Source organism: Oncorhynchus mykiss, chromosome 10 (genome assembly GCF_013265735.2).
Source record: "Oncorhynchus mykiss isolate Arlee chromosome 10, USDA_OmykA_1.1, whole genome shotgun sequence".
Taxonomy (NCBI): Eukaryota; Metazoa; Chordata; class Actinopteri; order Salmoniformes; family Salmonidae; genus Oncorhynchus; species Oncorhynchus mykiss.
This window is the reverse complement of record NC_048574.1, coordinates 48,164,529-48,188,193: the sequence shown is the minus strand read 5'-3', so window position 1 is coordinate 48,188,193 and position 23,665 is coordinate 48,164,529. Positions and strand designations below refer to the sequence as shown.

The following is a 23,665-nucleotide window of genomic DNA, read 5'->3' as shown; positions in this document are numbered from 1 at the left end:
CATCCCCAACAAAAAAATGTCTATTAATTATAATCCATATAATAATTCACTTTTCCTGTTGCTGCAAGATTTTTCTCCTGCTGTAGCAAACTGGCTCAAATTAAGATCTTACATCTGTATGCTTTCTCCACCCTCACTGCACGGAAGGGCTCTCCCCACAGTACTACATTTCTTTATTTCTGTGGCGAATAGACATGCTCTACCAAATAAAATAAAAACAAATGTTTTTTTTTTTGCCAATATTTTATTTTAGTCTGCACAATTTCTCCTGACCCTCTCTGTCTCTTTCTCGGTTTGCGGGCACTCACACTTATAACGCTGTTTGTACTGAGGTCAATCCCATCTCAAGCAGAGCTCTAGAGTTGTGCTCCACTCTGGCGTGATTGGCTACCCCTCCTGCTGAGATGGCCTTGGATTTCAACATGTGAGGAATTACCATCAATATTAATGGCCTCTCAGTCTTTAGCACCACTAGAAGAGGGGTGTATCACTTCCCTAAGGATTCATTGAAGATGATCTAGCTAGCCCATCCATAATGGATGGATGGACATTTTACACCGCCCAGGATATTGTAGTCTCAGTATTAGCACTGATGACAGCGGTTTAACCCTTTCATAGCTGGGGAGGGGCCACTAGTATCAACAAGTGGAAAAGAGGGACAGCATAAGCAAAATCGCATTTCCTTATAAACATTTTATTCAGTGCTTTTTCATTAGAACAACAAATAACAAACTGGAAGAAGGTTCCAGATTAAACGTGTGTCTGTGCTATGGATCATTCACTAGTAGTCTGGTACAGACTGGAACACAGGGTCCAAAACAGATAGATAATAAGAACACTAGACCTACAGTAGTACATCATGCTGCTAGTTCCCAGAGGTCCACAGTCTCCCATGCAATAATAGTGTCAATAAATCAATGCATCAAACCAAATGTTAGACATCAGCATCTATACTGAACAAAAATATAAATGCAACATGTAAAGCGTTGGTCTCGTGTTTTGTGAGCTGAAATAAAAGATCCCTGAAATGTTCCGGCACGCACAACAAAACGCTTCTTTCTCTCAAGTTTTGTGCACACGTTGATTTACATCCCTGTTACTGAGCCTTTCTCCTTTGCCAAGATAATCCATCCACCTGACAGATGTGGCATATCAAGAAGCTGATTAAACAGCATGCGCATTACACAGGTGCACCTTGCGCCAGGGACAATAAAAGGCCACTCTAAAATGTGCCGTTTTGTCACACAACATAATGCCACAGATGCCTCAACTTTTGAGGGAGTGTGCAAGTGGCATGCTGACTGCAGGAATGTCCACCAGAGCTGTTGCCAGAGAATTGAATGTTAATTTCTCTTATGTTGTTTTAGAGAATTTGGCAGTACATCCAAATGGCCTCAAATGCCAGCCCAGGACCCCTACATCCAGGTTCTTCACATGTGGGATCATCTGATCATCAGCCACCCGGACAGGTGATGAAACTGTGGGTTTGCACAAACTGTCAGAAACCGTATCAGGGAAGCTCATCTGCATGCTCGTTTGCCTCACCAGGGTCTTGACATGACTGCAGTTTGGCGTCGTGACCGACTTCAGTGAGCAACTGTTCACCTTCGATGGCCACTGGTACGCTGGAGAAGTGTGCTCTTCACGGATGAGTCCCAGTTTTAACTTTACCGGGCAATTGACAGACAGCATGTCTGGCGTTGTGAGGCTGAGCGGTTTGCTGATGTCAACGTTGTGAACAGAGTGCCCCATGGTGGAGGTGGAGTCACGGTATGGGAAGGCATAAGCTACGGACAACGAACACAATTGCATTTTAACGATGGCAGTTTGAATGCACAGAGATACTGTGACGAGATCCTGAGGCCCATTGTCGTGCCATTCATCCGCCGCCATCACCTCATGTTTCAGCATGATAATGCACAGTCCCATATCACAAAGATCTGTACACAATTCTTGGAAACTGAAAATGTCTGAGTTCTTCCAAGGCCTGCATACTTACCAGACATGTCACGCATTGAGCATGTGTGGGATGCTCTGGATCAACGTGTATGACAGTGTGTTCCAGTTCCCAACAATATTGAGCAACTTCACACAGCCATTGAAGAGGAGTGGGGCAACATTCCACAGGCCACTAACAACAGCCTGGTCAACTATATGTGAAGGAGATGTGTCACGCTGCATGAGGCAAATTGTGGTCACACCAGATACTGACAGTTTTCTTTTTAAATCCATGCCCCTACCTTTTTTTAAAGGTATCTATGACAAACAGACGCACATCTGTATTCCCAGTCATGTGAAATCCATAGATCAGGGCCTAATGAATTCATTTCAGTTGACTGATTTCCATACATGAACTGTAACTCGGTAACATCTTTGAAATTGTTGCAGGTTGCGTTTATATTTTTGTTCAGTGCATTTGGCCCCAGGGAAGGAAAAAACAATGCAGGAGAATACATACAATCATTTTATCTGGACGAGCCCTCCATTTCACTAATAATCCCCACTTGATTGTACATTTTTAAAAAAATGGAGGATTGTGTTATTATCCTTGCACATACACGAAAGCGAGCACGTAATACAAGCACGTAAACAAATGACGAAACACATCTAAATACACTATGAAACTACGTTCATGGGTTTGCTATGTCCCCTAGAATGGAAAAGGAGCCTACTAATGACACAATGCTGTAAAAGGGGTGATATAAGTGGCCTATTCAAACAACAAGATCTCCCAAAACTCAAGAGGTCTCTAGTTAGGCTGTCGGATGTAATAACCCGAAGATGGAAACAGACTCTTCAAATAATATAGATAAACAGAGGAGGGTCTGTGAAAACAAGTCCCTATAAACCACACATTGGCCGTGTCCAATTACCCCTTGTCCTACTCATAGTCTACTTGCGTTCGATAGAAAGTGTTATAGGGTGTCAAATTTCGAAAATGTTATTCGCTTTAAATGCCACGATGTCATAGTCATTTCACGTTTCATCTAGTACGAGTTCGCTACATGCTATTGGGGGGGGGAGAGAAACATATTTTCACACCAACGTGTGCTTGGCAACAGCTGATAATCAGGTAAGGGGAAGAGTTGTACCAAAATGAATGAAGGTTGGAAAGCAACGCAATTCTGCATTAGATGAGGCATTTTCAGTATGAGTGAGCCTAGTATGTTGAAATGTGTTACTTATTGTATACATTTTTTTGCCAAACAGTATGTTGTAAATAGTATGTAGTACGATTAGTCCACAGTTTTTCCGACTTTTTTTTGTCTTCAGCCAAACCAGAGAAACAGGTTTGAGTCTTTGGTACACAGGAACAAATTAACGCAATTGGTATGGCTGGCAAGCAATGTATATGGCAGATAGTCGGACCGATGCAGAAGGCTTGCAGATATGTACAGCTTTCTTGGACTCAAACACCCCAAAAAATAGCTTTTTTTTTAGGAGGCATGGAAGCGACCGATCACGGACCACATAACTACTGGCCAGTAACTCTCCCTCTCAAGACCCTTGGAGAAAGAGATACATGGCTAATACGCTACATATGCTCAAGAATAATCCAAGGAAGAATATATACTCCAGACCAGCAAAATGGTTTAGGCCTTTTGTATCAAAGTTCATAGCAAATTTGACCCACAGAAACCCATGGATTTTTTTCATTGATGATGTCATAGTCTGTCACAGTGGTTTCAGTACACGCTAAGCTAAGCTAATTCCCTCGCTCTCCACCTGATCAGTTGGACGAGGATCAGTTGAGTCTGCTTACTGTACGATTGGGAGAGCCGCCCTCTGCCCGAGACGGACTCCCCACAGCTATGTGGACTGCTCGTTCTGGCTCAGTGTCTTCCCTCCTCCGTTCAGCAAGGCCGACGCACTGCGGCTCTTGGTGGGAGTACCGCTGCCGGAGCGGGAGAACTCGGTCAGGTCATGGAGTGAGGGTTCTCTGTACATGGCAACTGGAAGAGAAAGAGGCAGAGAGGAGCTCACGTTTGGTAAAGATAAAGTCTGGTTATCTGTATTATGCACAGTGTTGGGGAGTAGTAATTACATTTTGCTCCAGCTTGGTGGTAGTTGAACCACATTCAAATATTGGTGGTGTTTACAGAAGTTCAATACTTTGTTTGCCATGTAGCAGTGTAGCTAACTACTGGAACTACGCACTACTTATTTTGCAGAAAGTAAATATGGATAAAGTAGGCCAGAATTTCCTTTCTTTATTGGCATCGAATGTAGTTTGGATGTCGGGAACTACTTTTTCAAAGTAACTTTAGTTAAGTAAACAATGTGTTTCATAAGGGCCGCTTTAGTGCAGCTGAACTTCTGCCGGTGTGAAGTTACCGGTAGCTTGGTAAACTATATTTCCAGAGTAGCTTCCCCAACACTTGATTAAGCTTCTGACAAACATTCTTCCGTAAAACGCCAAAAGAAAATATACTAGGGTGAGTCTTTCTAACGAGCCACTTCAGGGTTCCCACCAACAGACTTCAACACAGACGCACAAAGCCTCGCAGAAAAAGGCCCACTTGCCTTTCAGTGGTTTAGGGATGAAGTGGGCCGCTGGTTTATTCTTCTTCACATGGTTGCCCTTCATGATGACCCCCTCTTTATTGAGGCCAAGGTACCAGGCCCTGCCTGACTGCTGCTGTCTGTAGAGCATGGAGGAGTAGGTCACGTAGTAGTTCTCAAACACCGACTCCTTGAACTTACACTCCGGGGTGAAGTGCTCCTAAAGAGGGGGACAGCGAGGAGAGAGAGACAGGAGGGGGAATGTGTGTATGTGAGAAAATAAATAAAGAGAGAGCGGAAACAGAGATGGACAGACATAGAGAAAGAGAGAGAGAGAGAGAGAGAGAGAGAGAAAGAAAGAAAGAAAACTCCACCTAGTTTCAGCCATTTCACTCTCACCTAGGCTATCCATTCATATCAAATGCCCAAAGGGGGAGTAAATGACGACAGAAGGGATGGAAACAACTAACTGGAATGAAACACTGACAATCGGCTTGAAAGCGGACACAGAAGACTGAGCTATAATGCAGTTGGGACCAATTACAGTTCTGTGCTTGGGAACCTTTTACGTACAAGTCAGGATAGGCCGGCCACACAGTGCCCGGCAGCACATCTACAATGCGAGTACCTCAGTTGTGACTGGTGAGCTGAATTGAACTCGCTTGCCATACTATGTGAATAAGCCTAGGATGGGAATCTCTGATTTTTGGAGCCACCATGAGCCATCCATCACTCTCACAGCTTGCTCAGATTGTGACTTTTAAACTGCACGCTATGAAAACACTGACTCATACTTTCATTGGTAAAGATTGATGCAAAACCACATTCTGGCACGAGATATCCAGCGACACCAATGTTCATGGTGACCACACACACACACACACACACACACACACACACACACACACACACACACACACACACACACACACACACACACACACACAAATAAGTAAATAAATAAACACACTTAATTAATTAAGTGTTTGAAATTCAATATCCATCCAGATTGCTAAATAACCTTACCAAAGCTAAAACAATAACAACTTGAGAGGGTTAACATTAGCATTGCCATACTCATGTGTCTCCATGGTAACTTGCAGAATACAAACCAGCCCTCTCAACAAGATGCAGGTTACCAATGGGGACATAACAAATGGAACCAACTTGTGTTTTCACAGCAACGAGTGATTATTAGATAGAATTAACATGGCGGTTAAGGTGACTTTCAATGTTATCAACTAGCTCAGTAACACAGGTAATTACTGTACTGTGAAATACAGTGCATTCGGAAAGTATTCAGAACCCTTGACTTTTTCCACATTTTGTTACGTTACAGCCTTATTGTAAAATGTATTAAATTGCTTGTTTCCCTCATCAATTCCACACACTTTACCCCATAATGACAAAGCAAAAACATTTTTGGGGACATTTTTGCAAATGTATTAAAAATAAAAAACCGAAATATCACATTTACATAAGAATTCAGAGCTTTTACTCAGTACTTTGTTGAAGCACCTTTGGCAGCGATTACAGCCTCGAGTCTTCTTGGGTATGATGCTACAAGCTTGGCACACCTGTATTTGGGGAATTTATCCCGTTCTTCTCTGCAGATTCCCCTCAAGCTCTGTCAGGTTGGATGGGGAGCGTCTCTGCACAGCTATTTTCAGGTCTCTCCAGAGATGTTCAAGTCCGGGCTCTGGCTGGGCCACTCAAGGACATTCAGAGACTTGTCCCGAAGCCACTTCTGCGTTGTCTTGGCTGTGTGTTTAGGGTTGTTGTCCTGTTGGAAGGTGAACCTTCACCACGTTCTGAGGTCCTGAGTTCTCTGGAGCAGGTTTTCATCAAGGATCTCTCTGTACTTTGCTCCGTTCATCTTTCCCTCAATCCTGACTAGTCTCTCAGTCCCTGCGCTGAAAAACATCCCCACAGCATGATGCTGCCATCACCATGCTTCATCTTAGGGATGGTGCCAGGTTTTCTCCAGACATGACGCTTGGCATTCAGGCCGAATAGTTCAATCAGATCAGAGAATGTTGTTTCTCATGGTCTGAGAGTCCTTTAGGTGCCTTTTGACACACTCCAAGCGGGCTGTCATGTGCATTTTACTGTGGAGTGGCTTCCGTCTGGCTACTCTATCATAAAGGCCTGATTGGTGGAATGCTGCAGAGATGGTTGTCCTTCTGGGAGTTTCTCCCATCTCCACAGAGGAACTCTGGAACTCTGTCAGAGTAACCATCGGGTTCTTGGTCACCTCCCTGACCAAGGCCCTTCTCCCCCGATTGCTCGGGGGTCTGAATACTTTCCGAATGTGCCGCGTGTAGGAGACACAATGTTGTGGTTGGGAAGGAAGGAGACTCACAGAGGTATACAGGAAGCCATCGTTGTTCATGGCCAGGTAGAGTTTGGTCTGAACCCCCTGGATGGCCACAACTCGCAGCCCAACAGGAATGAGGTTGAACACAGCTGCAACGTGGAATACAAAAGAGAGAGGGTGCGTAGTATACTGTATAAGAGAAACATTATACTCAATATGCAATAGTGAAAATACAGCTACAGGAAATGTTTGAGCAAAAAAATCAAGCCAACATTTCTTCTTGAATTCGACATAACAATAATCTGAAATCGGCACGAGTTAAAGGCAAAAACACAGTCAAATGCACACAGTCCTACCATGGCTGTTGTCCTCGTCCTTGGTTCCATCGATGGTTCCATCAGCTTGCGTCTGAAGGTAGAAGCCTGTGCGACTGTACAGCTTTGTCACTATCCCCTTGAGCTGGGGCTCTGTGGAGACGACAGGGCAGAATGGGAGAACGGGAGGAGAGGGAAGAGAGGAGGAGAGGAGAGATTGGACACATGCCAAGTCTATAGTCCAACGCTACTCGTTTGCCACGGCTTCACGGTCAGTAGTAAACTTTCCGGGGGAACCTCAGGCATCCCATAGACATCACACTAAGGCACAAACCCAGACAGTGTGATGGGTACCTGGGATCGTGATGGCCGGCCATGCAAAAAAAAGAAGAAAAGAAGCTCATTCACAGGTGCACTAGCTTTCTGGATACGGTGCAATGTATTTTGAATGTAACTCTTGTTTAGATGATAATTTCATGCACAACAGAAGCATGGAAGTGTGAAGGTGTTGTGCACGTATCCGATAATGACACTGAACGTATTGCTGGTGTCTTAAGTGTTCGAGTGAGGAAATGAATTGATGAGTGCATGGACTTGCAGGATCACCAGAGTTTGATGGAATAGGTCGTCAAATAAGGTCTTTCTTATGCTATAACATCATCATTTGGACAGAGGTGCCATTACTCCAAGGTCTTCACGCTTTAAAGTGGGATAGAAGTGGTGCTGTTGACGTTCGTGGTGATGATCAGTGGTGTAGTGAAGGGTATACCGACTTTTCAGCGGGCATTGCGTATACTCACTTCGTAGTCCCCACGATGCGTATCAGAGTAGTGTGGTGGAGGTACGTGCCATTGTCAATTAATAAGGCTAATTGAACAGATCAGAATGTTTATCTTAAAATGTTGGCCAACTATTATTGGTTCACATTTTAGGTGCAGCGGTAGGCCTTATGTGCAAATGTCCCGAAGTGCAATTTGCGGATAAATACTGTTCTAAAAATGCGTACTGCACATGAGCATAAATTTAGGAAGAAGGGAGATCTAAAGATGCAACAACTATCATGGATAGATGACTAGGATAAGATGACTAGGATAATGCCTTTGGCTGCTAGACAATGAAAGAAAGTGGAAAGAAAACCAATAGAACAGGAGAACGCATAATGAGGAAGTCTTTATAAAATACTTGCCTCCATGTTTCTATGGTGGGATTTTGGCTATAGGCTACTTTAAAGCAAGGTAAGACATGCCTCATAATACGAAGTAAAACATCCAGGTTTCAACAATTAAGGAACAGGAAAAACTTAACGATGGCGATGATAGGCCTAACTGGCTTCTGGTAGACGAAAAAGGCTTTCCCATAAACCTTCTCAATTAAATATTAAATAGCTACAAAGTAACCTGGCAGAATGATATCATGATTATTTGCATCAATCCCATTGGCAATTTCTTTGGAAAACTCCATCTTATGTGCTACAGAAACACCACTAACCAAACAACAGTGCTAGGTGCCTGCACACTTGAATTAAAGGGTAACTACACTTAAAAATCTAAAATTCTTAGATTTTCCCCAAACCTCAAAAATGGTCTCCTGATGTGGTTTAAGGTTTGTTATCGACTTAGAACATGAAATGTTGTCGTTTTTTTTCTATTAAAAAAGTGTGACTGTGAGACCAAAAACCTGAAAAATGCTAAACCTGTACATTTCTGACAGCCTCATTTATCTGTTTCAATAGTAGGCCTACCATTAGCCTAATTGCACAGTACGGCTTGGGTTGGCCTGACTGTGAAAGACCAATATGGGATTCATCATTTTAGGTCACTGTTTCTCATAGAATTTTTCACACAGGGCACCTTTCCTTTTTCCGGGCTGCCCGTTTGGGAAATTATTAGCAAAATGAAAGTATACCCACTTCTCCAGGCATCACTACACCGCTGATGATGATGATGGTTATGATAACCGTTTTTTTTGTGTTAAGTCGAAAGATCACACCTGGTCGCCTTATTCTCTTCCGTTTCTTAGAGCCAAAGAGTTTGACGCGTGAGAACACGTTCAGCTTGCTCGGTTTCTCACAGGGTCCCCTGTCCCCTGCTTTGCAATTATCCGGACTGCTTGCGCAGCGGCAGGCATTCGCCTTCTCCCGCTCCCTCGCCTGCCTCTTCTGCCGAATGAGGGAGCTGGCGATCGCCGCGGCCATAGCCAGCTTGGCGGCTTGGTGATGACAAAACGTCCCAGGAGAAAATTTGAGATCCTCCGCTCACCAAACAATGAATATTATCCAATGCAGTCTTTGTAGTATTGTTTTTAAGTCAACCAAATAATCCATGGTAGCCTTCAAGTGTGTAATATAAGCATTATATTAGCCTACACATTTTAATTGTCAAAGCTGGAAAAGAAGATTCTGGATATTCCAAGCAGAAAAACCTTCAGCTGTGAATCAACAGCTAGTCCCTCCAATTCATACATTTGATTTGTTGTTGATCACTGCAGCTTCTCTTGCATGCACACAATGGATGTGATGTGTCCACTCTACGTGAGAAAAATGCAGTCCTCAAATTGTTTTTCAGTCAATGAAACAACTCTTGTCATAGTTGTGTGTGCCATTGATGCAGCAACCACAAGCAATCCTCTCCAATGCCACGTACAGTATGGCTTACGGTAAATAGAACCTGTTAAAGCCATGAGGTATAAAAATCATGTATGTTATGCTGTGAGGAGAGAGAGAGAGAGAGAGAGAGAGAGAGAGAGAGAGAGAGAGAGAGAGAGAGAGAGAGAGAGAGAGAGAGAGGGAGAGAGAGAGAGTCTAGCCTCATTTTGGTGCAGAGGTTCCCCTATTACCGTTCTCCTAGCAGCAGGATATTATGCTGGCTGCAAGAGCACAGGTTTTTATTTTATTTAAAAATAAGAGTCCCCCTGCAAAGACACGCTAAACTTTAGAAATATATATATTTTTAGCACTCTAGTGCAGTACAAATGTTTTTCACTGCATTGCAACCACTTTAGAAGGCTTACACCAATACTGGTACGTTGAAAGCTATTGTGTAGACTATATTTAAAGAAATACACTTTTAATAAAATACAAATATATGTAACTGGAATTACTCAATAGAGTCTGCAAAACTTAAATTGGTCTGGGCAATGGGTTTAATACAGAGTGCTAGTGACTCCTTAATCCACCCTCTCCATACACTGTGTATGAATTACATATTGGCTTATATAGAAAAAGAGATCCAATGTGCCGAGGTAAAAAGGGGGTTGGGATTACTCAGTGTGGTCTGTAGAATCTATGTATGGTGTTATTTCATGAGGAAATGTGATCTAAATACCCAGCAGGACTTTCTAATACAATCAATCCATTGGTCCCCAGCAATTACATATGGGCTTATAGAGAAATATGCATCATATAGTTTATCTATATATGGTGCCATTTAATGGGGGACTGTGGTCTAAATACCCAGCAGCACTTTCTTCTCTTCCTCCTCAATGCACTGCAATTCATTGATGACGCTGCACTTGAAACACCGAAGACATTTTTGACTGTAGATTTTTTTTTTAAAGTAGAGTACCTGTGTCGTGAAATGTGGGTCTGAAATGTATGAGGACGACCTCTATCAACAGCCCTCAGTAATTCAACTACTTAATAGGAACATTGTAGGTTAAACCGCCTTACAATGATCTGGTGCTATCCGTGGTCCTGAAGTCAATGCCGATATACACGCAGAACTATCAACACTCAAAAAACAAACGCACCTTGCAAACATTTTATTCAAAATGAAAATCGTGTTTATTTACAAGATAAACGTAATGAATATCAACCAGGCTATTAGTACACAGTATAATCACGCTTTCAGAACAGCAATGGACACAATTATTTACAAGTTACAGGCCTTAATGTGTTGCTTACCTAACAAGGTTAGCAGTATACAGTAAATGTCTATTAACTAGTTTTCAAAAACAATAACAGAGAGAAGATCATTTACAATCTATATTATGGTGATTGTCTATGAAGGTCAGCAAATGCATTTTTTCTGAGTTTAAAGTGCATTACGTGAGACAATCCACAATAACAGTCGAAAGAGAAAATATTCTGAGAAGCACTGGAATTGATTTAATAAAACGTGTCAGTTAATTCCCGTTTTAACACACATACATTCATTCATTTCAGTCCCCCGTTTCATAAAATGTTTAGGCTAAAAATGCATGGTCTAACACACTATGATTCGTTTCAATCACTCATTGAATAAATAAATAGAATGAATGATGGGCACTGATATGGAAAATCTATATCGACATCAATTGCATTTTTCGATTCAATATTGATATGTCGGTTTGTAGAATAACACATTGCGACTGTGTTGAATGTTTCTGTATAGTCCAGACAACTGCTTATGGATTTCCCATTGGGCCAGGTGTGTTATGGTGGCATAAACCTACCTAAACTGTTTTAAATACAATGGGAACCCCATCCACAGTTGATGGCCCATCAGCAGGCAACTAAGTATGCTAAGGAACCTGTTTCAGTTTTAGTGGAGGTTTTTAAAGAATGAGAAGCAGCCTGTGAGAAGGTCTGTTGGAGGGCGTTGCGCATGCAGGAAGAGTTATGTAAGCTTTTTTTTACAGAACACTGAAGAATAAACCAATATCACGATACGCCTTGCTCATATCGATATCAAACAATATCGATATCACATCGACTTATCAAAATTGGTGCCCACCACTACATTAAATAAATAACAAATGTATATTGAAATATACTTTCATTATTAAAGGGCAATTAGGACACTTTTCAACCTCACACGCAGGAAGGTAAAGGAACCTCTTTACAAACATATACTGGCTTAGAAGTCTATCCTTTGTTATGGCAAATGTTCATTTTATTCCCCCTGGCATTAAATGCACTGTAAATGGAGAATGTCATGGACTGTGACATTGATGTCTTCATGGCTGAATGAAAATGATGTTGAAAAGTGGTGGGCTTATATTTTGAAGGTTTCCTCATGACCATATAAAAGTGACGCCATAACTTGTGCTGCTGGCAGAATACTAGTGGTGCCATTACTCCTTTCACCTCCCTAACTCTGCGGTATGAATTGCGCAATAGACAGGAGTCTTGTCCAAATTGATTAGGAGAAACAGGTAACTGAATATAAGCATATGACAGGCATGAGACGCTGGTCCAAAAACAATTCAAGAAAACGTTGTGTCGTATAAATCCAGGGATATATATAGATAGCTCTGATGTCGCATATGTCCTCATCGCAAAAATAATCAGGAGAGGGAGGAATGTCCAGTTGAGTGTTTTCTGCTAAGACTAACTTGTTTGCGGCAGATCATGCCTCATTCAGCTCCCTGTCCCCTCTCCAACAGGGATGTGGTCATGTGATATGAATCTGCATAATATACTTTCCAAAAGGTTCATTCAATCGGTGCATTCCCGAAGAGCCGAGGACATAAACCGAGATCTCATCTGTTTCCAGAAGGACTATGGTATGGGTCTTCATCCTGAGGTAAAATCTATCTAACGTTAATGCCGTGCCTGTCTTCACTCAGGTAACAACCACACCCGTCATCAGATTGAAATGCATTTAAATGTAGTTGTGGTTTCGGATTTGGCGCCATATATCCTATAGGTCCTTTCATGTCAATGAAAGTTCGAGGATCAATGAGTGGCGTCTCCTGGTTTTATTTGGATGAATAATTAAAGCATAATCAATCATATTCTTCGATTGAGATTTAATGAGATCTAATGTGAAATAAAATGTCCACGTAGGCTAGTATAACTTTCCCCTATTATAACTTTCTTTGTATTTGGATGAATGATTTCCATAAAATTATAACCCTACTTTAAAGCCCTTTAGTTGCTTGATTCGTGGTATAAATCTAGGTTTATACTAGTGGCACTGTTGTTTTGATTTTCTGTTTACGTTCCTCTGGTGTTCAATTGCCTTCTCTAAGGCCCTTAACACAGATCATTTCTTCAATTGCATCACCTGCAGTTCATAGAGAATCACTCACACTTAGAATGACCTAATTCTTGCCTTCTCGTATCAACAGTAAAATAACAACCTCACCCATACCAACAACAACAGTTAAACTGTGAATAGATAAATGTTTTAACATCACATATCGCAGGAAGACAACAAAATGTCACTTCAGCACCTTGGACAGGGAGCGTCATTTATAACTTCAGGACATTGGAAAGGGTGTATCACTTATGACTTCAGTGCCTTGGACAGAGAGCGTCACTTAACTTTAGCACCTTGGACAGCGCAAACGTACACTACTATTTCTATGAAATACCTATTCGATTATATTTGACAGGGAATGTCACTACTATGTCACTATTAGCACCGTGAGCAAAAACGTCACAAGATCAGCACCAGGGACAGGGATGTTACCTCTGAGCTCAGCACAATGGACAGGGACCGTTACTCTAAAATCAGCACCGTAGACAGCACTCATACTCACAACAGGCACTCCAGGAGGGGAAAACTACGTCAACCTATTTCAACCTACAGTATGCCAACAAGAGCATTAGGCTATGTAGGCTCAGTACACTCTTAGAAAGGAAGGTGCTATCTAGAACCTAAAAGGGTTCTGCGGCTGTCCCCATAGGATAACTCTTTGAAGAACACATTTTGGTTCCAAGTAAAAAACCTTTTGGTTCCACATAGAACCTTTTTGTGTTCCATGAAGAACCCTTTTCACAGAGAGTCTACATGGAACCTAAAAGGGTTCTACCTGGAACAAAAAATGGTTCTCCCATGGGGACAGTCGAAGAACCCTTTTGAAATCAATTTTGCTAAGAGTGTGGGCTAGGCCTAATATTTGATTGAATTGAATGGGAAAAGTACGATACTTTTTAGCTAAATCGGGGCCTCCTCCCCCTCCAAAACTCATTTTTTGCTATTTTTTTAAAAAAAACATAAAGATTATTCTATATTTTAACAATAAAACGTATTTAAGTGAGCGTACCTGATGCTGATCTCCGCAGAGGGAAAGTCATGCTTCGCCAAGGAAGAGTCCTTTGTTAATGTTTCAGCAGGACTTTCCGAAGTTTAAACCGACAATTCTCAAAGGCATTCCATCCATTAAATCTGTGCACGTGGTTGTGATAGGATATCATTATAGAGCATTAGTGCAAGGCCATTATTATGACTTTAGAAACGCTCGTTAATGATTTATCCCAAGGTATCGCTGATCGGGGAAAAAAAACATGCATCACTGGGCCACTGTAGCCAACGCTGATGTGCAGGAAGGTAAGGGAACCCCTGTACAAACGTAACATGGCATATACTGGCTTGGAAGTCTATCCTTTGTTATGGCAAATGTTCATTTTATTCCCCCTGGCATTAAATATACTGTAAAGTGTGAATGTTATGGACTATGACATTGATGTCTTCATGGCTGAATTGATCTAAACATCACATCGATCGCAGGTATCCATAACATTGACTACAACACTCCCACAACAGCCGTGGAAATAAAGGGGAAGCCAAGCAATCCACCCCCCTCAAAGATGGATTCTGCACTAGGGGGGAACAGAGCCACTTTCTGCCCCACAGCAGTTGTTATTATTTTATTTTTTTATGAAACAGAGGTGGGGAGCGCTGGGGGAACGTTGCGCATCATGGCAAACAAAATGTACAGTACATACATGCTTCTGTTCTATTGCAAGTGTTCATTTTCTGGAGTAACTTTTGTTGTAATATCGCAAACGAACGTGGCAGTTTCACCATTAAGGATTCCAGCTTTAAAGATTTTACTCGCAACTCATTAAATCCAGAAGTAATAAGGAAGTCTTATTAGGCCTACAGCTCGGGACAGCTCGGGATATGCTCTTTCTTCCTGTTACGACACAGATGGTCGTCATCGTGGTGAACAATAGGCCAACGGTTTTGCATTAGAGAAATGATCAAATGAAAAAAGATATTTCAATAATTAGAATGAGTCATAATTAGTGCGGGGAGTGGGCTATATAGTATATATAAACTACAATCTGTAAGCTGCAGTCATATTTGCGACCCTGTCTATCATTAGGTAACTCTAATAGAAAGTCTAACTGACCACAAACATAAACATTTCCACAGTCATTGGGGGAAAACTTCAAGGTAGACACAATAGCCAGCTTCCCGGAAACTATTTCCATTCATTTCTACCATTAAATCTCTACCATTTAACTTAATCTCAGGGCAGGGGTGTTCTTTTCCAATCCCATTCAGATTCTTTAGTCTACAGATTGTATTTTCAAGGTAGGCTATAAGGACACCAGCATACCAGGTATGCCCTCTTATTTGCAGTATTACAAACTCGTGATAACTTATCTCCGTTGAGTTGTAACTCGTCAAACTGGAACACTCTCCACTAGATGGAGCCAAATGAAAGTAAAATCATTTAGGAGTGAGTGGGGCTCCAGGGTCCATATTCATAAAGTGGGTCAGGATATGAGTACTGATCTAGGATCAGCACTACTACTCTGACACACTTTATGTACAAACAAAAATGTGGTCCAAGACATCATCACCTACTACTTCTCCCATGAAGGAAAAAAAAGCATTGAAGGTTTACTGTGGTGCATCCAGGCTGGGGTTAGGGGGGTTCCAATGCTGGGGAAAAAGCACATCCTAATCCTGTTGAATGACATCAACATGCCATTCAAAGGACAACTGAATTCAAGCAAAGCCCAAAGATGTATATCAAAAAGACAAACCAGGTGCAAACATGACATTTTCATGGACAAACCCTCAGGAGAGATTTCTCTTCCCATTCTGATGGCTTGCTTCAATCGACAGCAGAAGATTTTGTGACGCGTATTACGGCAGGGGGACTCAATAATCTCCACCTCCACAGATTGGCTAGAATCCTGCCGTAACCGAACATAATCCAGGGTCTTGCACCGTGGTTATAATATATCCTACCATAAAATGAGTTTGATTGTGCACCAACAATACACATACTGTACACACACACAGTAAGACGTGGATTTATATAACCCTCTCTCACCAGAGACAGCAGAATATCCTGCGAGATCAAGGAAGAACGCCCGTGTCCATTATCTTTTTGCCCGAGCATCTTTCTTCTGGAGGTAATGCACACCATTTGGCCTGGAAAATTGTGACTAGGCACTGCCAGTACTCAGGATGAGTGAATGTGCTGCCAAGACACATGTCGATGGGCTCCTGTCATGTGTAACCCTGTGGCGAAGGAGTTTGGACAGAGGGTTTTTGGTGTAAATGGGATTTAAATGTCTTCAATAAAAGCCTTTTTGATACCTCTACTTTGTCCATACAAAATTTGCTTTGTGTTTTTGGATAAATGATCAGTTGGCATAAATGGATACGTTGAAACGGTAATAATCAGAATCCAAAAATATATGCATGTAGTTAAATTGCGGTGAGTTACATTATCTCCAGCTTCCTACACTTTAATGCTGATGATAAACTGGCAGGATAGATATGTTAGTGTCCACACATGATCAGTGGGCGGTGAGAGACAGCAGTCTTGCAGCCCTAGGGTCTGCTGTGGCTATGGGCAGAGGCAGACCTCCATCTGCCAAATAACAGTCCACAATAATGTGGCTTACGCTGTCACAATTGACAGTCACTTGTGTTCATGTCTAAAGCGTAGAACAGGGCTTTAAAGCACCAATTCATATGGGACAAAAAAATATATAAAAACATTTGTTTATAGAAGATGTTGGAGCCTGAAACACAACACAAAACACCCCTTTGACAGTCCGTCTGGAAAAATCGAGTATGGATGCTGAGCTGAAACATTACCGAAGGGTATCCTTTAAGGAAAAAGGCAATTGAAAGTGGCATCATCTCAACTTCAAATCCTTATGTTATCAACCGTTCTGTTCCTTTGTCTGCACTTTATTTAACCTCCTTAATTCACATGATTTTATAAACGTTAAATTACTTTGTGTCTACAGTCTACACTAACTTAATCCGCTGCAAAAGTCTAAAAATTCAAGATCCTTTGGGGTCCTTAGAAACTGGCTAAATGACATCTAACCTTCTACCAGAGAAAGAGAGAGAGCGAGCAGAGATGTTTTGTTGTACCCTTACCAGATAACTGTTTTGATTTATCCTTACTCTGAGTAGCTACAATTACCTAGTAGCCACCTAGGCTACTATTTAGTAATTCTAGTCATGTGAATGCTATGAATGAACCATTGTTTTTCTAATGTATGAATCTGATGTCATTATGAGAGCTCCTGGTCTAAACCCTGTTAGGTCTACTCCCTGTAGAGGTCTACTCAATGAATTATATATATACTAGATGACTATTAAGGGGCGCTGTGTTGAAGCCACCGTGCCTCCATCTTGGCACTCCCCCACAGTGTAAAAATATTTTGGAACCTAATAGAAATGCATTTATAACGTCTACATTCTTTTTTTGCCACATTTATTCTGTTTCAGACAACTTATTGCAAACTTAAAAATGCAAAAGGGAAAAATATATACAAATATATTTTTTTAGAGATTACTAATTTTACTGTCCCCACTACTACAAAAAAATACTTAAATACATTAACTGGGGAGTGTCAACATGGCCGACCGGTGGCTTCAAAGCCTCTCAATGGCCAATACATAGAATCAGCAATCCAGGGTTCATATACATCATTTGGTGTACTCCCTGTAGTGAAAGCAGTGAGAACTCGCGGTCTACTACCTCCTTTGTCTCCATGGCAATTTTATTTTCCCAGCTTCCATTGCGGCGTTTCCCGCGGAGATTCTGTTCATGACATAAATATTTGTCCAGAACGCGCACCTCGCAGTGAACCACCATAACCTCTCCGTTACGCACTACAGTTGTCATAACAGACCGGGTGTCTGTCTCTCCTCTCCATGCACACGGCATATTCTGTTTAGCCTACACTGTTTACATTTTTATCCAGTCGTTTCTCCTTGTTATTTGCATATCGTATCGACTGTGTGTAGGTAACCTTGATCATAGTCAAAACCGTTGTGATATTATATTGATGAGGTGCACTGAATTCGTTTAGTTGAAAGATCATTAACCGACTTCATGTTAAACCCCTACATTACAGTGAAAGTCACATAAAGCATTTCTAAAGGCTATACATTCTGTCATTTAGGTAGGCTGATCACTCACCTCTGGTTGCATGTTCCTTTTCCTCCTTTGTCACTTGTTTCGCCGTTTTCGCACTCATAGAGCCGTCTTGGTAAATCGCACAATGAAGCTTCAACCCAGCAGAACAACGCCACACTGGTTCTCCTTCGAATTACAAGAATATGTAAAGCGGTTTCAGATTTTTTTTTGTTATCATCAGGTGGGGCTCTGTGGCACAAAAATACTAAGGATAAGCTACTTGACCGTAAACTACTGGTCGTTTAGCCAGGGAGTTTGCTGACTTGATTTATTGAGAGAGGTAATATATAAAACATAATTTACCATGTGAATTCAGTGTCCAGTAAAACACGTAATCTTAATGTAATATTACAGAAGATATTTTCAGCATTGTTGTAAACCACATAAAACAGTTCGATACTCAGACCACTCCGCCACGTTTTTACAAGCAAAGCAAAACTGCCATAACCGAGACATACACACATTGATACAAATGATCATATTTCTAAGGTGTCAAATTGATAGCAGGTGATACAAAATGACAAGTGAACGGAGGTAGTTTACCAAGATTGAGTAACCTCCCTCCGTGTCCTTCCACAAGAACCGACAACGCATCCGCCACTCAGTCACACAGGTCCGCGCCTGCGAGACTCTGAAGAACACTATTCAGGGACTCAAGATTCCAAGGAGCCAACTTCACAGTGCAAGTGTCAAGTTGTTTAAAGAGATTTCATTGAAACAAAACAGTCAAAATGAATAAAACGACATTTAAATCATCTGAAATGCATGAATTACTCCCCGTATTTGTATTATTACTCCCAATACAGGCACTAGCCTCTTCCAAAAAGGACTTCAATAACGCGTGACAGCCTAATCATCATCATCATCGTGATCAGAATCATCATCCTCATCGTCATCATCATCATCTGTCATACTTCTTCGTTTTAGGTTGTTGTGATTATCACGACTACGAATGCTTATATAATCACAAGTATATAGTGATAAGCCTACTTAGAACATGTTATTATCTTAGTCTGTCATGATCATTATGACTTTCTGAGGTCCATTTAGTTCTTATACTAACGAACTAATCAAGAGTAACTGGCTCAAAACTACAGCCTACAAGATTGAGGGCAGAGTAGATTGACTGGGGTTATTAGGCATAAGGCCAACTGACTTTTTTTTTAGGGGGGGGGGGGGGGATCTGAGTTATTTTATTGTATTTTTGTTGACAGGACAGAAGAAATGACAGATAAGGAGGCAGATATTAGAGAGGGTTACATAAAGTGGTGAAGGGCACAGACAGTCGGGGGAGTGGGCATATGTGATCCATAGTCCGGACCAGACTTCAGCACATTGATAGGATTTTTCAATTAGATTATTGTGTATAAAATAATATAGGATAGAATCCTATCGGAGTCAAATAGTACTGGTTCCAAAATCTGAGAAGATTTTTCTATTGGATTCTAATTGCATTCTAATTGGATCGTTGTATTTGAATCCTAAAGTATCCTATAGGATTTCAAGTTTTTTTTGTTCTCCTATAGGATTTAAATACATTTTGTTGATGGGAATTGTATATATATTTGTTACATTCTTAAGGATTTTTTTCCTCAAAACATAGCTATACACTAATAGGATTCTGATAGAGGTGATACAAAATCTTACAGCATTGCGAGAATCCTACAGGATCCGTTAGGATGAGCCTACTTTTGATGTCCATGAAAGAAAGCAGTCCAATATGATTCCAATAGCTTTCTGATAGAGCATCCACAATCAATCAATAATTTTTTGTTGGATATTATGTTGCAACAAGATTAAAGTACATTTTCAATGGTAAGCAATTTATTTTTTAAGTGGATCTTTCCATGTCATTTCAGCAAGCCATCTCAGATTGTTCTGAAATCATTTCTGCAGTTAGAAAGAAGACAAGATAAGCTTTCCAGAAGCCATTTATTTTAATTTATAGGATTCATATAATATTAAATAATTATAGTACCTAACATCTGATTTGGACCAAACTTTTTTCTAACAATGAGTAAGACATGAGGAATCCAAATAAGTGGTCAGAAGCTACCCACGGATCCCCCCACACACCATGCCAATCCCACCCCAACGACCAGAATATAGTTTCAGTTTTCTATGTCTGACAAGTAGTATGGTGCTGCGGCTCGGAAGTATTGTTTCTTCATCCTATGCAATGTATTCTCAGTAAATTTGTTATAGTCCCCCCCCCCCCCTCCCCCCTCCCCCTGTAGAGTAATTTGCCATTAAAGCAGTTGGGTTTACATCCCATCCTACATCTTGATATTACCAGGCTCGGACTACTAGATGGTGCTGTAAAAATGCTAATGTACCATAGGTACAATTGACTTGCGTTGGATTTGTGTCACAAATGCTAAAAATGTAGCATTTGAAACAGTGGCTAGGTAAACAAAACCAATGCGTGGGTTGCTGTCATACCAGAGGGGTATCCTATGAAGCAAGCTAGACACATTCTAGCTCAACCTTCATCTGTATATTACTCATCCTCTCATTGTTGCCAGCTCCTCAGTAAGGAAAGTAGCTATTGGCTGTCCTAAAAGTCGCTAAATGACTTCATCACAAAATTTGCATAATTGGCCATGTGCATGTAATTGTGATGGACGCTGTAGGACAGAGGAGTAACATCGTGGGAGAGACAGAGAGTGAGTAACAAAACACCCCAAATATGTTTAGAACTACAAATTAACCTTCTTCTTTCGATTCTAGTTTTTTTTTATGTCACAATTCCAACCCTCCTCCTTTATCCGGGCTTGGAACCGGCAAAAGTGACCCAAAAGAGACACTCTGGCGGAGTTACTTAGTTTTTTATTTTGTTTAAAAAAAAAAGTTTTTTTGTTTAGTTTTTTACATTAACATCCCGCCCTGAATGTAAGCCAGGGCGGGATCAGCCAGCAGTGGCTTCCTGCATGTACAATTAATTTGCAGTCTGGACAAGGAGGGGTGAACATCTCCTGCTCTGACTGCAGCTGGGAGGGACTGCTGCGTGAGGACTGGGCCGCCTGTGAGTGCTTTGGGATGGGGCCCACGGCAGCACCCGCTGCTTGTTGAGAAGAGTAAGAACGATACGTGCTTTCACGTCAGAGTCTCCAAAAGTCTCCAATAACATCAGAAAAAGTCGCTAGATTTGTTGCTAGTTGCTTTTTTGAAAATGTGTCGCTAGAGGGCTCTGAATACTCACTAAATATAGTGACAAAGTCGCTAAGTTGTTAACACTGCATCCTCCTGCGCTAACTCTAGCAGGCTAGTAACTGCGCATGCTTGTCGCATATGGCTAGTCAAACGCCGAACTCTTCATTGAGACAATGCTGATACAGCAATCCATGGGCGAGTCAGTGGCACTATTTCCTCTGTGCCGAAATCCAAATGAAAATGAAAATCCATCTTGAAAATTCAGCAGGCTATGGTGTGAAATAGGCTTTTAGAAGTGCCATATTTATTTTATTACTTATCGTTAATGCCGTCTTTGATGTGCTTATCAATTAACAACCACAAGCACCTTTCCCCCCACTCCTATCAATGCAATTGTCACGCCGTGGCCATAGATAGGTTTTTATTCTCTGTTCTGGTTAGGTCAGGGTGTGACTAGGATGGGCATTCTAGTTTCCTTATTTCTATGTTAGTGTGGTTCCCAATCAGAGGCAGCTGTCTATCGTTGTCTCTGATTGGGGATCATATATAAGTTGTCATTTTCCGTTTGGGTTTTGTGGGATGTTGTTTTCTGTTTAGTGTTTTTCTCCTGACAGAACTTGGCGCTTTCGTTTTCACCTTTTGTCATTTTGTTTGAGTGTTTTTTGAACATTAAATCATGAACACTTCCCACGCTGCCCTTTGGTCTCATTCCAATGACAGCCGTTACAGCAATAATGTTATTAAATCATACGAAAGTGTTACCGTGTATGAAGTTTCAAATGCATTCTGTCATTACTAAATGTGTAATGTGGGGGGTCTGTGCTTAGTCCCCTCCTGTACTCACTGTTAACGCACGACTGTGTTGCCGCACACAACTCCAGCACCATCATTAAGTTTGCAGACAACACGTGGTAGGCCTGATCACCGACAACGATGAGACAGCCTACAAGGAGGAGGTCAGAGACCTGGCAGTGTGGTGGCAGGACAACAACCTCTCCTTCAATGTGATCAAGACAAAGGAGATGATTGTGGACTACAAGAAACAAAGGGCCAAGCACGCCCACATCCACATCGACAGGGTTGTAGTGGAGCAGGTTGAGAGCTTCAAGTTCCTCGGTGTCCACATCACTAAGGTATTATCATGGTCCACACACACCAACACAGTCATGAAGAGGGTACGACAATGCCTCTTCCCCCTCAGGAGGCTGAAAAGATTTGGCATGGGCCCTCAGATCCTCAAAAAGTTATACAGCTGCACCATTGAGAGCATCTTACTTGCTGCATCACCGCTTGGTATGACAACTGCTTGGCATCCAACAACAAGACGCTACAGAGGGAGGGTATTGCTTACGGCCCAGTACATCACTGGGGCCAAGCTCCCTGCCATCCAGGACATCTATACCAGGCGGTGTCAGAGGAAGGCCCTAAAAATGGTCAAAGACTCTCTGACACCATACGGCAGCTTCTACCCCCAAGCCATAAGACTGCTAAATAGTTAGTCCGGGTAGCTATTGCTTAACTACTTAGCTATCTGCATTGAATCTTTTTGATAACTCTTTTGACTCATCACATATGCTGCTGGTCCTGTTGCCTAGTCACTTTATCCCTACCTACAGTATATGTACATATCTACCTCAATTACCTCTCACCCCTGCACATTGACTCGGTACTGATGCACCGTGTATATAGTCAAGTCTTAGTTAATCATTGTGTATTTATTTACTCATTGTGTAACTACATAAAACATTTTCCTTTAAGTATTTTCTTAGAGAGTACTAATGTTACTGTCCCCACTATAACACAAATATACCTAAATAGATGTCATTTTGTCCTTGAAACATTTAATTCCATTCATTCCTATGGAGGACTGCTCCTACTGGGTAGTGTCAATATGGCCGACCAGTGGCTTCATATCCTCTCAATGGCCAATGCATAACATCAGCAATCCAGGGTTAATATGCAGTACATCATTGGTACCGACTCAAAGGGCCAAGCTTTCATAAACAGGAACCAAATTCATATTTCAGCTCGTCATTGTAATTTCTAAGCAAAATATATTTATCTGTGAACGAGATCATTGCTTGAATACAGGTGCTGTCAATGTCCATTGGGGAGATGACATCATTGTCTATGATAAATCTTACATTATGTTAGCTGTGCAAAACTGTATAATGGTTAATAAGGACTTTGTAGTTGTACATTTTAGAAATATTCCCAATAGTTTCCATGTCCTATGTTTTGTTCTGATGCTTTCGCACTGCCT

At 41.5% G+C, this 23,665-nt stretch overlaps 1 protein-coding gene across 2 annotated transcripts; it reads right to left on the bottom strand.

Annotated features, from left to right (window-relative positions):
• Window positions 1-673: 673 nt before the first annotated feature.
• On the bottom strand, window positions 674-19,192 carry LOC110534145 (fibroblast growth factor 13). 2 transcript variants are annotated; one of them, XM_021618850.2, is made up of 6 exons: window positions 18,793-19,192; window positions 18,253-18,375; window positions 7,177-7,287; window positions 6,866-6,969; window positions 4,525-4,723; window positions 674-3,953 (listed from the first exon to the last, which is right to left on the bottom strand). In XM_021618850.2, the coding sequence occupies exons 2-6, from the start codon at window positions 18,308-18,310 to the stop codon at window positions 3,811-3,813; spliced, it is 615 nt and encodes a 204-aa protein (XP_021474525.1). In that variant the 5' UTR covers window positions 18,311-18,375; window positions 18,793-19,192; the 3' UTR covers window positions 674-3,810. The 2 variants fall into 2 exon arrangements, with proteins under 2 accessions (XP_021474525.1, XP_021474524.1); XM_021618849.2 differs by lacking the exons at window positions 18,253-18,375; window positions 18,793-19,192 and adding an exon at window positions 9,124-9,856.
• Window positions 19,193-23,665: the final 4,473 nt, after the last annotated feature.

Coding starts and splice junctions, on each gene's coding strand:
- LOC110534145 (XM_021618849.2), bottom strand. CDS start 9,328: ATGGCCGCGGCGATCGCCAGCTCCCTCATTCGGCAGAAGAGGCAGGCG. Junction 7,288..9,123: donor GAAGAGAATAAGGCGACCAG/GTGTGATCTTTC, acceptor TCGTCTCCACAG/AGCCCCAGCTCAAGGGGATA. Junction 3,954..4,524: donor CATCCCTAAACCACTGAAAG/GCAAGTGGGCCT, acceptor TTTCTCTTCCAG/TTGCCATGTACAGAGAACCC.